Raw genomic sequence first — 16,103 nt, forward strand, 5'->3', positions numbered from 1 at the left:
TCTCTTCCTCCTGACTCTTCCCGTTCTCCCATCCACCCTCAGTCCCCACCCACGATCTCCCTTCCCTTTTCTACCCATCCCATCTCTCATTTACTCCCTCCATCCCATCCCTCCCTCCTTTTCTCCCGCTCACTAACTTGAGTTCCTGTGCGATGGCAGCGATCTGCTCCACGCGGTCCTGGTGGGCGGCCAGGTCAGACTCAAACGCCTCATGTTTCCTCAGCAGAGCCCTGACCTCCGACAGGCTGGCTGTCTCATAGTCCTTCTGGGTCAGCATGGCCTCCTTACCTGGGGTGGGAGGGAAGGGGGGGAGGGGGAGAAAAGGGGTTAAAGACAGTAAGCTTCAAGATATCCAAACCCAAGTAAACTCCCTCAAACCCATACTTCCTCATTATCAACACGGTAAACGCTCCACCTAGTACTTTGACATCTATAGGGAGCGGTGGCACCAACAAGTGTCAAGGTACAGTTGCAAAATTCCGGTAAACTTTCCCCAAATTCTAACGTTTTCCAGAAATCCCAGTTGGAAGAGTCCCAGGAGGAGGGAACAAGCAGGAAATCCAGAATCCCTCAGCCAGGAAACTGATCAGTGTAGCCTGCACAGTAACTAGTGTCTCCATACCATCGGTCCAGGACTCGTGGATGGTGGCTTTCTGACGGAACTTCTCGGCTAGGTGGTCGAGCCTCTCCAGGCGACGAATCTCGTTGAGCATCCACTCCTCGTAGCCCTTCTCCGCTCCCTCCAGGTTGTGCCATGCCCCGTTGATATCCTGCAGCCAGGGAGAGAACACTGATCCACCATACAGCAGAAAGAACACTACACTGTCTAACAGCGTTATTCCCTCTAGCGCAATTTATATGTAGATGTATTTGGTGATATGTATGCTGCTGTTATAAGTCATGTGGTCGTGTCTTTTTAAACTAATCACAAACCAATTTCCCATTGTGGGACAACAACGTGAACCACTACTATAATGAGCTAAATAAGAATGAAATAATACAGAAGAGCTTTAGGATGGCCAGGTGAATTGTCCAATAGATATGGATGGCATCATTGGTACAACTGCTCTACATGTTTAAACAGTCTGTGTCCATGCGTCCGTCCGCCAGTCCCACTCACCGACACCATGCGTCCCTCGGAGGGCATGAAGGCGGGCCTGTTGCTCAGCCTCAGCTTGGTCTGCAGGGTGTTGAAGTTGATCTCTAGCTGACACTTCTCCTGCACCTTGGGGGGCTTGTGGACGCGGCGGTAGCCCCGGAAGTCCTCCAGCTTCTGCTGCATCTCGGCCATGGTCTTCTCTGGAGCCCGGTTCTCCAGCCACGGGATGGTCCGGCGGATCCAGTCCAACAGCTAGGGCAGAAGAGGAGAAGAAAGGTGGAGAGAGTGACACAAATGACGAGAGAAGTGTGAGAGAAAGGAGGGCAGATGTTTATGCGAGATGAACACAACTGTAAAGGTAGAAGGGAAGTTTAGTGAAGAAATGGCCTAAGTGGAGGTGATGAGGAAATATAACCTACGGACTTACTAGAAGGGCAGAGAAACATTTCTCAAAGACAGACAGTAGACGTGTGGTGAGGAGAGAGGGAGGTACAGACAGACAGACGTGTGGTGAGGAGAGAGGGAGGTACAGACAGACCGACCGACAGTAGACGTGTGGTGAGGAGAGAGGGAGGTACAGACAGACCGACCGACAGTAGACGTGTGGTGAGGAGAGAGGGAGGTACAGACAGACCGACAGTAGACGTGTGGTGAGGAGAGAGGGAGGTACAGACAGACAGACAGACGTGTGGTGAGGAGAGAGGGAGGTACAGACAGACAGTAGACGTGTGGTGAGGAGAGAGGGAGGTACAGACAGACAGTAGACGTGTGGTTAGGAGAAAGGGAGGTACAGACAGACAGTAGACGTGTGGTGAGGAGAAAGGGAGGTACAGACAGACAGTAGACGTGTGGTGAGGAGAAAGGGAGGTACAGACAGACAGTAGACGTGTGGTGAGGAGAGAGGGAGGTACAGACAGACAGACAGTAGACGTGTGGTGAGGAGAGAGGGAGGTACAGACAGACAGACAGTAGACGTGTGGTGAGGAGAGAGGGAGGTACAGACAGACAGACAGTAGACGTGTGGTGAGGAGAGAGGGAGGTACAGACAGACAGACAGTAGACGTGTGGTGAGGAGAGAGGGAGGTACAGACAGACAGACAGTAGACGTGTGGTGAGGAGAGAGGGAGGTACAGACAGACAGACAGTAGACGTGTGGTGAGGAGAGAGGGAGGTACAGACAGACAGACAGTAGACGTGTGGTGAGGAGAGAGGGAGGTACAGACAGACAGACAGACAGTAGACGTGTGGTTAGGAGAAAGGGAGGTACAGACAGACAGACAGACAGACAGTAGACGTGTGGTTAGGAGAAAGGGAGGTACAGACAGACAGACAGACAGTAGACGTGTGGTTAGGAGAAAGGGAGGTACAGACAGACAGACAGACAGTAGACGTGTGGTTAGGAGAAAGGGAGGTACAGACAGACAGACAGACAGTAGACGTGTGGTTAGGAGAAAGGGAGGTCGACAGACAGACAGACAGTAGACGTGTGGTGAGGAGAGAGGGAGGTCGACAGACAGACAGTAGACGTGTGGTGAGGAGAAAGGGAGGTACAGACAGACAGTAGACGTGTGGTGAGGAGAAAGGGAGGTACAGACAGACAGTAGACGTGTGGTGAGGAGAGAGGGAGGTACAGACAGACAGTAGACGTGTGGTTAGGAGAGAGGGAGGTACAGACAGACAGTAGACGTGTGGTTAGGAGAGAGGGAGGTACAGACAGACAGTAGACGTGTGGTGAGGAGAGAGGGAGGTACAGACAGACAGTAGACGTGTGGTGAGGAGAAAGGGAGGTACAGACAGACGTGTGGTGAGGAGAAAGGGAGGTACAGACAGACAGTAGACGTGTGGTGAGGAGAGAGGGAGGTACAGACAGACAGTAGACGTGTGGTTAGGAGAGAGGGAGGTACAGACAGACAGTAGACGTGTGGTTAGGAGAGAGGGAGGTACAGACAGACAGTAGACGTGTGGTGAGGAGAGAGGGAGGTACAGACAGACAGTAGACGTGTGGTTAGGAGAAAGGGAGGTACAGACAGACAGTAGACGTGTGGTGAGGAGAGAGGGAGGTACAGACAGACAGTAGACGTGTGGTTAGGAGAGAGGGAGGTACAGACAGACAGTAGACGTGTGGTTAGGAGAAAGGGAGGTACAGACAGACAGTAGACGTGTGGTTAGGAGAAAGGGAGGTACAGACAGACAGACAGTGGTGTACTACTCACGTCACTGGCCAGCTTCTCGTAGTCCTCCATGAGGTGCTCATTCTCCTGGTTGACAGCCAGCACCTTGCAGATCCTATTGGCTGCAGTCTCAGCCTATCACAGATGAAAGTCGTCAGCGGTGCCAATACACAGGTTGCTTGTTATGGATTAGGTCGTCAACTCTGAGGAGCACGTGCACGAACGTGTGTGGCTTTCACACATTTTTTACAATTCAGATCAGCTGCCGACCAGCCAAAAGACAAACTGCAGTGGAAGCTCAGACTGAAAGTACTTCGTACCGTGTGCTGGCCTAACAACTCCAGTTAGCTTAATGTCGAACTAGACGGAGTGTCATTTCTAGTTGTTAGCTATGAACAGCATAGTAAACGGAGTGAACACACAAAAACCACACACTAGCCGTGACTTGAATTCACAGATTATTTCAACACCGTGCACACACACACACACACACATCCGTTGGATGGCTGTACAGTGGTAAGGGTATAGGCTAACGCAGCATGCTACAGCTGACAATGGATAGTTCCATGGACTCTGTGTGCCAACTTCACACTCTGTGCCTCCAAAAGCTACATGCTTCTCCTATACAATGGGAGCATTCAGTCTGGTTCTGTACCGCTTTTGTCCACATCAGCTGGTGTGTTTAGGGACTTAAAGTTAAAGCACTGAAATAAAGAAACAGTAAGAAACTGTATTATGCCTTGGAACTTCTAACACATTATGGAGTAGTCTCCATAGAAAAACACATTATACACATGGAAACAGTTGCAGTGTTAATAGTTGGACATTTGAACCGTCGTTAACAGTGCTTCCCACAGATCAGCTGAAGCTTATTACATCCCACTTTAGACTATACTCTAAAAAACCAGTTCTGAACTGTAACGCCTTAACTGTAGCTATGAGAAACACTGCTAACGACCAGTCTATGGGGTCAGAGTTGAAACAGGGCAGTTATCGAGTAAGGAAGAGTGTTTGTTTGTTGTTTCATAGAGGTGTACTGTGAGCCCAAAGCGTCAGTGAGCGTCCTTGGCCAGTATGACATTGCCTGTGACCCTGGCTGGTGTCACAGAGGTCAGGGGTTAAAGGTGCCGTAGTGGCGGTGCTCACCTTCTGGGCGCCAGAGAAGGCGTGATAGAAGCAGGAGACATAGGTCATGATGGCCTTCTCGTCAGGCCTCAGCGTGCCCACGATGTCTACACAACCACGGCCAGGCAGTGAGCGGAGAGAGAGAGAGAGGAGAGAGGAGAGAGAAGTGGTGAAGCCAAGCAACCCAAAGCAAGAGGGTCCCGCCACACAGCGAGGTGGGGGGGTGAGATGAGGGGGGGTTGTATGGGGAGTAGACCCCGGACTCCACTGCTGCTGCCCCCCCCCCCCCCCCACTCTGGAGCATCCAATGATGCACTTGGGTAACCAGGAGAGAGAGCGAGAGAGAGCGCGAGAGAGAGAGAGAGAGAGAGAGAGAGAGTCCACCTCGGGAGAGAGGAGGAGTCTGCGGGGGCCACGATGCAGGACACACCTCTTCACTCAATACACACACACACACACCGTTTCATCTGCTGTATGCAGATGATAATATATCAACTGTCAAGCTGGTAATAACAGAAACGGCCCTCCTGGTCCTAAAACTAAAGAGAAGGGTCCACTAGTCTATCCAATGTCCATACTGTTTCTGGATTAATGACTAGTTTCCTAAATGAACAATGATTGCCCAAAGGACTGTATGTAACCCGGCCCCCTAGCAGCTTACTGTGGTGTTCTGTAGTCTAGGCAACAGTGGGACTGTGGAAAACAGATCTGCACGCGCACCTCTCCTGAGACTGGATTCATAAACAATTTCTTAATGAATAAAAAACTAATTAAAGCGCCATCGAAAAACATGCTGTCAGCAGGGAGAGGGAGGGAACGGAGAGGAGAGAGAATGGAGAGAACGGAGAGGAGAGAGAACCGAGAGGGAGCAGAGAGGGAGCAGAGGATGAATACAGCAGACAGAGAGAGCTAGAGGGGTTGTGGTGGAGGGTGAAATCACAAACAGATAAAACATCTATGAAGTTCTCAAGAGTCCCTCTGACTAGCCTACTCTCTGCTCAGATACTATCTGACCCAGAGCTGATTGCGATCAGTCTCATTTAAAATGATCCATTTAACTACCAAGGGCCCCCGAGGCCTGATCCACTCCAACACTATACACAGACAGGCTAGTACACAGGAGCAAGAGGGCCCTGTTACTACCAGCAAGACTAAGATTCAGAGACTTCAAGACAGCATATGTAGCGTGTGTGTAGTGTCTGAGTGAAAGGAGTGTCCCAAACCAGTTTCCGATGAGGCCGACACCAATGCTGCAGGAGGAAGCCATGCTGGAGAGGAGAGGAGCAGAGGGTGGGGGTAGATGTGGAGGAGAGGACGTGGGGGGGTTAGGGTTAGTATCGGGGCAGGGCGGGGGGTAAGGTGGGATGGGATAATGGGGTACCTTCTGGGCTCCAGAGAAGGCATGGTAGAAACTGGACACATAGGTCATTATGGCTTTCTCATCCGGACGGGCAGTGTTCACAATGTCTGTAGGGAAACCACAGTTACACACATACAGGCAGACGGAGACAGGGATAGTTACACATGTAGAGGGAGACACACAGGCGGACAGACACAAAAACACTTTACAACAGGTATACAAACTGGAGGATAGAAAAGGAAATAAAACGGTGAGAGAGATGAAGGGAGGGAGGGGACTGAGGTTAACGGTCCGTGTGTACGGATGACCACAGCAGCCGTGATGTCACAACACATCCACCTGCACACTGGAGTCATGGGATGGAAGAGCAGTGAGATGAATGAATACAATATGAACATGTACACACACAAGAGTAACCGTGCATACCTTCAGCGTCCATCATCTTGGGGATGTCCAGGTACTTCTCAGCCACCTCAAAGGCATTGTTCAGGTTGGTCAAGGGGTCATCCTGAGCAACCAATCAGAGGGTGAGAAAACAAGCCATGGAAGTGGCATGCACTCAAAGCCAGATGTGCTGACGGAGTATGTGCTGATCCACTCACCTTCCTTAGCTTGTCGTAGTCGATGAGCTCTGGCCTGTGTCTGTGGATCAGAGCGTTGAAGGCAAGGCCGTCCTTCCAGCTGTCAATATATGAGAGAGCGAGAGAGATCAGAAAGACGCTTCTACAAAGCACATAGATAGGTTATGCACAGTTCCCCGGGCGCCGAAGACGTGGATGTGGATGAAGGCAGCCCCCCGCACCTCTCTGATTCAGAGGGGTTGGGTTAAATGCAGAAGACACATTTCAGGTGAATACATTCAGTTGGACAACAGACTAAGTATCCCCCTTTCCCTTATGCACATACTTCTAACGTCTATCCTACGTGTCACCAGCAGAGGGCAGCCTTTCTAGAAGCGCTGGGGGAGTTTGCTGAGTGTGTGGGTAACGCAGTGTTTGAACAGGCTTCACTACTGTGGAATTCTATAGAGGTCAAACAAGAATGTCTGGAGAAATACTGTAACCTGTCCCGGTCTCAGGTTCTGTAGTCAGGGATGACGTCTAGCTCCTGTCGAGGTTGTGTGTGTGTGTGTGTGTGTGTGTGCGCGCGCGCAGCTACCTGATGTGGAAGTTCTGCACGTTGACGTTTTTGTAGGGCGCAGTCTTCCTCTGGCACCACAACAGCAGGCCCTCCTTGGCAGAGGTCTCTGGAAAGGGGAGAAGGAGAGTTAGATAACAGTCTACAGCAGGGATATACAAACCCTATCCTGGAGGTCTGGAGTATGAAGTTCTGCTGGTTCTGTTACCTGATCATTCATTGTACCCACCTGGTGTCCCAGGTTTACAAATCAGTCCCTGATTAGAGGGGAAGGAGGGAAAAAAAGCAGTGGAACTGTCTTCGAAGTCCAGATTAGAATTAGAAGGGTATATGGTATGTCCAAAATGGCACTCTATTCCCTATATAGTGCACTACTTTTGACCAGAGTCAGACGCAGCCTAGACCGAACTTCCACCATGTTTGAGAGTGCAGTATAGATAGCTAACGTGTTTAACTTCTCTCCCGGTCACAGATGAGTGCAGTGGAGCTGGGGAAGCTAGGGTTAATGAGCTCTCCTGCCATTGTCTGTCTTAGTCAAGTACCAGTGAGAGCAGAACAGGCATGTAGGCCAGACTTGTCTTCACTTGGCTCGGCTCACTCAACCTCCTGTGGTCTCAACAGAACAGTTCAGAGCAGGGGAGATGCATTGCATCTGAGAGACCCAGTTGCTTCCACTCCACTTCCCGGTGGAATCCCCTCAGCACAGCTGTGTTTTGAATAGGAGTGTGTGTGTGTGTGTGTGTGTGTGTGGAGGAAGAGGGACATGCCTGCTCTGTTCCTTGCATAAGAACATGGAGCAGCAATGGATCTAATGAACGAGGGGTGATTTAAGGACAGTATCATCCCCCAGGTTCAAAGAATGTTCTTTAAAACCAGTTATACCGTTTCCAGATGACTTTCTGATTTCAAATAGAACAGGAAGAACATAAAGCAAAGTGTTTTCTAAAGCAACCTTTGGGGCCGATTAAATAATAGCTTCCTGTTGACTAGGTCTAATGGGGAGAGAGACGAACGGAGAGCGAGAGAGAGACTGACCTTCCACAGAGATGTCCTGGATGGCGAAACGGAGGATGATTGTCCAGATCATTCCCAGGGTCATCTTGGCGTTGCCATCCACAATTTCTAAGGAGGAGACAAGATAATCACTCATAAATACAGTAAGTATCAACTCCTATGCATTAGCCTGGTCCCAGATCTGTTTGTGACATCACGTCAACTCCTCGTCATAACAGTGCAAACAGATCTGGGACTAGTTCTGCATATATTTGTAGACTTAAAATATGTAATTTATAGTGCATATACAACAGTGATGGGCTGGGTACAGCATGAAAAATGCATTTAAGCAAAGTCCCAAGTCGTTACAGTAGCTTTGAACAGATAAGACAATGGTTGCGTCTGTCCCTGTGACCCTCCAACGCTTCATCATGGAGTCAGTGTTTTAGTTTCTATCCCCCAGTCTCTCTGTGCCTGCCTCGATCTCTCACTTGCCATTTGTCCTGGTCTCCATCTCTGTCCGCCTCTCTCTCTGTCCCTCTCCCTGGGGTCAGGGTGTTCCAGCAGGTGACCTTTGGCAGTGTAGGGTGGTGGGCTGCTGGTCAGGGTGGTGGGGCTAGGGGGCTAAGCTGAACCTCTGACAACTAGGCCGTGTGTATCATGCAGTAGGAATGAGGGGTGGAGGCTGGCAGGGCCGTTTGTCATGATAGCTGGAGCAGAAAGGTCATTGTCACGGCTGCAGAGTTGGACGTGCACTCTCCTGCTGATTTACTGGCCTTGAAGGGCTCTTGCTCCGTCTCCTCCAGAGCTCCCTTCCTCTCCAGCCAAATGACTTCGCTCCCGAGTGGGAGATGTACTTGGCAGGATGCTGTGAGCTTTGGAGTTGTTTGTCAATGCTCTGTGTGTGTGTGTGTGTGTGTGTGTGTGTGTGTTGTAAACTGACCCTCTGCGCCAATGGACACCAGCTTGACCCCTTTGCTGGCGATGTAGTCCAGCGCTTTGTTAACGTTGTTGATCTTGTGGACCCTCATCTTGCCTCTCTCGGGCTTAGGTAACCGTTCCCCTGTGGATGAACACACACACACAAAATGCAGTGAGCCCAGAGAGTCCCATGACAAAACAGCCCTTTCCACTGTCTCAGCAGAACAGACAGCACAGCTCCTTTTAAAGTCACAGTACCAACCTTCACAGTCAAAACAGACAGCATCCTCTACAGGGCCAGAACCATGGCCTACGACCAGACTACTTAGTTGAAAGGTATCAAAAGAACAGGGGACACTAATGCTTTAAAGAGTCCTTTTCTGGCACCGCACTTTCTGCCACAGTAGATTGGTGCTGAGTGCAGTAAAGTAGGTATGTGTCATGATGATCAAGACAATAGGCTGGCTCACCTGAGATGACCTCCAGCAGGAGCATGAGTTTCAGGCCATCCCTGAAGTCCTCCTCGATGTTCTCGATCTGCGTGCCTGCTTTCCTCAGGTGGGAGTTGCACCAGGCCGTGAACGTCTGGAGAGAGACAGGAAGTGAGGTCAGAGAGGGCGGAAGCGAGGTCACAGATTGGTGTAACCACAGTGGTGTTGGGGGGCCAGTAGGAGGCACTCTTTCCTCTGGTCAAAAAAATAAATCCCAATGCTCCAGGGCAGTGATTGGGGACATTGCCCTGCGTAAGGCGCAGTCTTTCGGATGGAACGTTAAACGGGTGTCCTGACACTGTGGTCACTAAAGATCCCATGGCACTTATCGTAAGAGTGTTAACCCCGCTGTCCATACCATCACCGCCACCTAATCATCCCCAGCTTGCAATTGGCCCATTCACCCCCCCCCCCTCTCTCCTGTAACTATTCCCCAGGTCGTTGCTGTAAACTTACCTAGTAAAATAAGGGTTAAATAAAAATGTAAAAAACAGGCAGAGGAACAAACAGAAAACAGGAAGAGGGGAGCCGCAGTTCCTCAGAGGGCACAGACAGTAGGTTACAGGTGGCAGGAAGTGCGCCGTGATTGGTTGACGTAATTCTGAATAGAAGCGTTATGTAGAATCAGGTTCCCCCCGGGACATACAATCTTATTCATTAGGATATAAAAATGGCAAAACTGATCCCAATTCAGCACTCCTACTCCGAGCCTCTTTGTGAATATAGGCCCTGATCTCTTTAATTCAACTAACAGTCAGTATTTACCAGAGTGCTTCATGAGATAAGTGAGTGAGCTGTAAGGTTGCTATACAGCAGTGTACGCTATCATGGTCAGATATCCGTTTGTACCATCACGTTAACTCCTCGTCCCTCACTGTCATGCCGAACATGTTTCTGTGTTCAGTGGCGTATTCTTTAAAAGGGCTCGCATGACAAGTAGTTGACATAATAGCCCAAAACAGATCTGGGACCAGGCTAACTGTACACATTATTAAAAACTAGACCAGCACCAAATATTTTTTTTTTTTTGCGTTTTATCCCAACAACATTAAGTCACGAGGCACTTTCTTTCTAGTGACAGTAATTGGAAAACATGTGTTTTGAATCTGCTTATTTTGAAAACTTGTGGCACACACTATTCATTAGTGGAAGGTTAAAAATGTTCTCCCCAAACTCCTTGTCTTTCTTTAAATAGGAAGAAAAAAATCCCACAGAGAAGGAAACTAGGCAAGCGTCTGAAATGTGAGCTAAATAGTGTTCCTTCCTGACTGGGTTATTCTTTATCAGTCAGAAACGGCATTACAAGAGTAGCAGTTGCAGTTCTTAACTCTGTGGGTGTAGTAGACTGGAACATAGCTTCTGTAATAAACATCAACACCAATAAAACACACCGATTCCTGAGTGGGTCAAACAGTAGAGATAGGGGCCTCCAACCCTCGTACGCCTCCAACCCTCGTACGCCTCCAACCCTCGTACGCCTCCAACCCTCGTACGCCTCCAACCCTCGTACGCCTCCAACCCTCGTACGCCTCCAACCCTCGTACGCCTCCAACCCTCGTACGCCTCCAACCCTCGTACGCCTCCAACCCTCGTACGCCTCCAACCCTCGTACGCCTCCAACCCTCGTACGCCTCCAACCCTCGTACGCCTCCAACCCTCGTACGCCTCCAACCCTCGTACGCCTCTCTCCTTGTCCAGAGTCAACGAGACCTACCATGGCTCCATTCAACCTATGAGCTAACGTTTGAACACACCGCTTGGCCCTCCCCCCTTATAACTTTGTTTCATCGTCTCGCCCCTTGTTTCCCAACCCCGAGTTGGGATCAGTTGATCATCCCTCCCAGTCTCCCCTCCCTCCCCCTAGGATAGGCATGGCAGGGTGTTACGATGTGTGTTGAAGTACGACAACATTATGACAGGGTGCTGGGCCTGCCACTCTCCCCATTCCACTGGGCAGCCACACAAAGGGCCCATTGAGCAGCATGTATATAATGAGTCCCTTCAGCACCCTCCCTGCCCTCCAGCCCCTCTCCGAGCGAACATTGAGCAGCATGTATATAATGAGTCCCTTCAGCACCCTCCCTGCCCTCCAGCCCCTCTCCGAGCGAGACCAGGACCCACAGGGACAGGGGTGGGGCAGGAGAGGAGGGCTGACACCCAAACATCCCCTGCAAACAATGCTCCCGCACGGTGTAGCTAGATATCTGTAACAGAGCAGGGATGTGGTGCTGCACAGCAGCATTAACATGCACAGATAATTACCAACACAACAAACTAACTTGAACATAGACAGTAAACCAGGTCACATTCCAATTACTCTAGCTAGACACCAATAGCCTGTATGATACAAAACCACCAGTTGAAAATATCTATTGTATTCTACTTCCTTGTTGTGGTAACAGTGTTCAGCGACACCACTAGGTTATTACTAACCCTAATAGGAAGCACCAAGGCTCTGGCGCCATATCCCTAACAGGCATGATGTCACACAGGGACACGTGTGTATCTCTAAGTCAGGAAGTGATTGGGCATGGCAGACCTGTTAGCATTAGCAATGGCATTTTACACCTCACCTCGTTGAATCAATTTCCATAGTGAGCAAATAGTTTGCCCTTCTATGGACAGGTACGTGTTGGTGGAGTGTGCTGGTGGAGTGCGCTGGTGGAGTGTGCTGGTGGAGTGTGCTGGTGGAGTGTGCAGGTGGAGTGTACATGAGGTGTGCAGCACTAACAACTAGAAGACACTATTGTTGTCATGTTGAAGGACAGAGCAGGATCATTGCCACTCAGGACAGGTCCTAGTAAAACAGGTCAAGTGGATTATAGGGATCTCTGCTCTCTCAGTCTACAAACAAAGACCTGGACTAAAATTGGACACGCACACAGGGCAACAGCCGGGAGGAAACCGTGAGACAGTGTCTTACTATCTGGAGGTAAAAGTCATGCATTTATCTTTCCAAAGCTACCGGTATGTCCACGCTTGACTAATGAGGACCAGAATCACTCAGAGTTATGCTGTGTTCTGCTCAATTTGACCACAGAAAAAGGTCACCTTTGGCCACACAATGGTTAACTTAAGGGTCATGTAGATAGATAGACAACTCAGGTCTCTGCCTGCCAGCCAACCTACCACCAGCACTCCCCGAGCAGGAATGCAAGGGAGACGCAAGAACTGACAACCTACACACCCATTTCTTCCTTCTGACACACACTCTCCCTGACGACGCACGCAGCACCCTAATCAAACACCTGCTTTTGTGACACACTAAAACAGGTAAGGGTGTGGCTGGCTGCACCTAGAAAGAATGAGGTAGGTTCGCAACACAACGCTATCGCACAACCGCCGTGCATTCCGCATGACTCCATGATGTGACCCCCCCCCACTGCTGTAATGAATGACAGCCTACCCAATCACTCACTGATGAGCTCACACTCTCACCATATTGTGCTCGTTCTGTAACTACGTACATGTCCACGCTGTCTCCCAGTCAGAAAACAAGGCAGGCAGCAACATGCAGCAGGGCCAGCTTAGCTCTGGGAGCATCAGCCAGTAGCTACGCCTCAATCATGTGTGCTCACTAAAGTCCTTAAGGCCTACGGGACAACGGCTGACAGGCCCAGTCAGGGACATGGCCTGGTGGTGGGTACTGGGAGTGTGTGCTCTCAACAGTCACAGAGGTGAGGAAACCAATTAACAGGGAGGAAGCTCCCACGCTAGTGATTATAAAGTTATTGTCATCATTATAACTGCTCCTGTATGAGGTGTGGAGGGGGCTTTGTGTTATCATGGAGCTCCTGTGAGGATTTCGTCAGAGGCGACAGCAGAGGAGTGTGTCGTCCACATGTGAGTGAGTACAGGGAGGGGGGTGAGTACAGGGAGGGGGGTGGAAGGTAGCAGGCAGGCAGGCAGGCAGAGGTCTGGGAGTCAGTCATCAACACCTCAGCCAACACAAGGCCACCTATTCTTAGGCTACGGCTCAATTAGCTAGGTCTGCCTGGTGGCCAAGGCACTAGAGGTCTGAGGTGCCCATCATCTCAGGCAGTAGTCGCATAACAGCCACTCTGTTCAAACACACTAACAGGTAGCTCATTGAGCCTGCCCACCTGCCACACTATTTCACTAGTTGACTATTAATTAGGAGTAATAGCATTGGAGCAGGAGGAAGCTTGGTTATCCAGCAACACTTCCTTCAAGTTCAGGGGAGTTTGACGCCTGACTGGCTGGCCATTCGGATCAATACATGTATGGAAGAATGACCAGGGCCCGTATTCATAATGCAACGTAGGAGTGCTGATCTAGGATCAGGTCCGCCCCCCCCCCCCCCCCCCCATCTTTCTAATCGGATTCATTATGATCTAAAAAAAAAAAACGGATCAAAACTCCTGATCTGAGGCACTATCAATACGGGCCCAGGTTTCATTTTAGACATTCCTTGTAGAACGAACCTGCCTAGTATCCCAACAGAGCTTAACATGACACACAGTGGGGGAGCTGGCTAGCTATGTAATCTGGGATGGCTGTACAGTGCCGACTCTCATCTACCCGTGGAAGCTTTAGGGGAGAGGCACACAAACACACCCTGCTGCTCTATAACACCACCTCTCACCTTGCCGCGCGCGCACACACACACACACACCCACCCACCCTAGGGAACCATGCAGAGCATCAGCACATCCATAGGGCACACAGGACTAGTGAGAGTTAGGGTGCACTAAAATGCAAAAGCACTGGCAGGGTTCATTTCCCCCAGTGTTCAGCCTCTGCAACACACACACACACACACACACACACAGAGAGCCAGAGAGCCACACTCCAGCTGAATTCATAAACAGCTGTTTGTTCAATATCAGCATTCTCTCAAGGTCAGCTCTACCATAGACAGTGACGCACCACTCCACCTTGGTCTTCCATTCTTCCATGTTGCCCACCTTTTATCACTGACTCAATACAGCAACACAAAAGGCAACCTTGAGGGAATTGGATTCTTTGATGGCCAGCATGTTTTTATTGCTGTAGGCCTTACAGACCATGATTCAATCTACATAGCTCCGGTCTCCAGTCCAAACTCATGCATGGCAATAATCTAGCCAGCTACCATAAGTAGTGAGCACTCACCCTCAACCATTTCCCAGAGACTTTCTGTTAGAGATGGTTAATGGTTGAGTAGTATATCCCTGGGCTGTTCCCTATGACTCGCTCCCTCCCTGATCCTGCCCCTGTATTACAGAAGCCCTAGGCTGTTCCCTGCGACTCGCTCCCTCCCTGATCCTGCCCCTGTATTACAGAAGCCCTAGGCTGTTCCCTGCGACTCGCTCACTCCCTGATCCTGCCCCTGTATTACAGAAGCCCTAGGCTGTTCCCTGCGACTCGCTCCCTCCCTGATCCTGCCTCTATACTACAGAAGCCCTGGGCTGTTCCCTATGACTCGCTCCCTCCCTGATCCTGCCTCTATACTACAGAAGCCCTGGGCTGTTCCCTATGACTCGCTCCCTCCCTGATCCTGCCTCTATACTACAGAAGCCCTGGGCTGTTCCCTGCGACTCGCTCCCTCCCTGATCCTGCCTCTATACTACAGAAGCCCTGGGCTGTTCCCTGCGACTCGCTCCCTCCCTGATCCTGCCTCTATACTACAGAAGCCCTGGGCTGTTCCCTGCGACTCGCTCCCTCCCTGATCCTGCCTCTATACTACAGAAGCCCTGGGCTGTTCCCTGCGACTCGCTCCCTCCCTGGGAAGGGCCATCTATTACAGAAGTCTTTAAAGAGTATGTCCTGGTGTTGAAGTCACTCTGCTCTCATTACCCTGTCAGGTCTGGACAGGTGATCAGAAAAAAAACTAAAAACATACCACACACACACACACACACACACACACACACCTCCCTCTCTTCGTGTGCTGACAAGCCATCACTACAAAGAGGAACTCATCGGAGTACAGATTCTCATCCAGTGAGAAAGTGTTGTTTCAGTTTGCCAGTAGAAGTGACCATTAGGGCAAACTGCTGTAAACAGAAGCAGACAGTCTGATTAATGAGGGTTTATCCTGACATCTCTAGTGATGACGAGGAGGAGGAAACGCGATTTGGTTGAGGTGTGAACATGATGCATGAAGGTACAACGTAACATGAGTGTCAAAGCCCTGCAACATGACAGTGATCCACACATGATCAGCACCTCATGTTATGTGATGGGTGTAGGGTACACCTCTAGTGGGGAAGAGTCTCAGAATGTGTCCCAATAAATCGCTCCCTCCTGAGGTTCACTACAGCCCACAAACATAAAAGCATTGGATTGGTGGAGGCACGGGCTGGTGGGAGATTGCTCAATTTCTTTATGAAGGGACGTGAACAACTGCACACTTTGGAAGGAGAGAGACTTGGGAGTGGGACACAGTGTTGCACAGCAATGGTGGGCAGGAGAGTTGTCCCCAGGTCAGACTCAACGAGAGGAAGCTCTGCCTAAAGAGAAATAGTGACCTAGAAGTATTAGTGCTGCAGTGCCATGTTGTTACTGGACTTTCTTTTGAAGTCTCCTGCAACGGGGGGGGGGGGGGGGGGGGGGGGAACGGAGAGAGAGAGTAAATACCGGGGGCAAAATATTGCGCGCACGGTAGAAAATTCCAGCAGGGGGAAGCAGTGTTTATTTGTTGATTTATTTATGTGGCTTCCTGTCTTTGTGAGAGGCCAGGTTGGGTTTCACCGAGCAATGGGGCTCTACTGCGGTGTTAACCCTTTCAGTGACCTGCCTAGGGCCAGATTCTGTTACAAGCCAAGACCTGGGGGGATGAGACAGGCTGGGAGGAGAGGTCC

General features: G+C 50.4%; 1 protein-coding gene across 6 annotated transcripts in view; it reads right to left on the minus strand.

Annotated features, from left to right (window-relative positions):
- LOC106580854 (alpha-actinin-4) overlaps window positions 1-16,103 on the minus strand; it is a 40,408-nt gene that overhangs the window by 6,949 nt on the left and 17,356 nt on the right. For 3 of the 6 annotated variants that reach the window (XM_014162344.3, XM_082966538.1, XM_014162342.3), the window contains exons 2-12: window positions 9,277-9,391; window positions 8,829-8,948; window positions 7,928-8,014; window positions 6,914-7,001; window positions 6,358-6,436; window positions 6,182-6,263; window positions 4,417-4,502; window positions 3,313-3,405; window positions 1,121-1,351; window positions 623-770; window positions 138-288 (exon numbers count right to left, since the gene is read on the minus strand). In XM_014162344.3, the coding sequence (XP_014017819.1) occupies window positions 138-288; window positions 623-770; window positions 1,121-1,351; window positions 3,313-3,405; window positions 4,417-4,502; window positions 6,182-6,263; window positions 6,358-6,436; window positions 6,914-7,001; window positions 7,928-8,014; window positions 8,829-8,948; window positions 9,277-9,391 (1,280 nt within the window). Of the gene's footprint in view, window positions 1-137; window positions 289-622; window positions 771-1,120; window positions 1,352-3,312; window positions 3,406-4,416; window positions 4,503-5,776; window positions 5,863-6,181; window positions 6,264-6,357; window positions 6,437-6,913; window positions 7,002-7,927; window positions 8,015-8,828; window positions 8,949-9,276; window positions 9,392-16,103 lie in introns of all 6 variants that reach the window. The other 3 variants (XM_014162343.3, XM_014162341.3, XM_014162346.3) reach the window with 1 other exon arrangement.

The sequence above is a fragment of the Salmo salar genome, chromosome 20 (genome assembly GCF_965601325.2).
Source record: "Salmo salar chromosome 20, fSalSal1, whole genome shotgun sequence".
In the NCBI taxonomy this organism is placed as follows: Eukaryota; Metazoa; Chordata; class Actinopteri; order Salmoniformes; family Salmonidae; genus Salmo; species Salmo salar.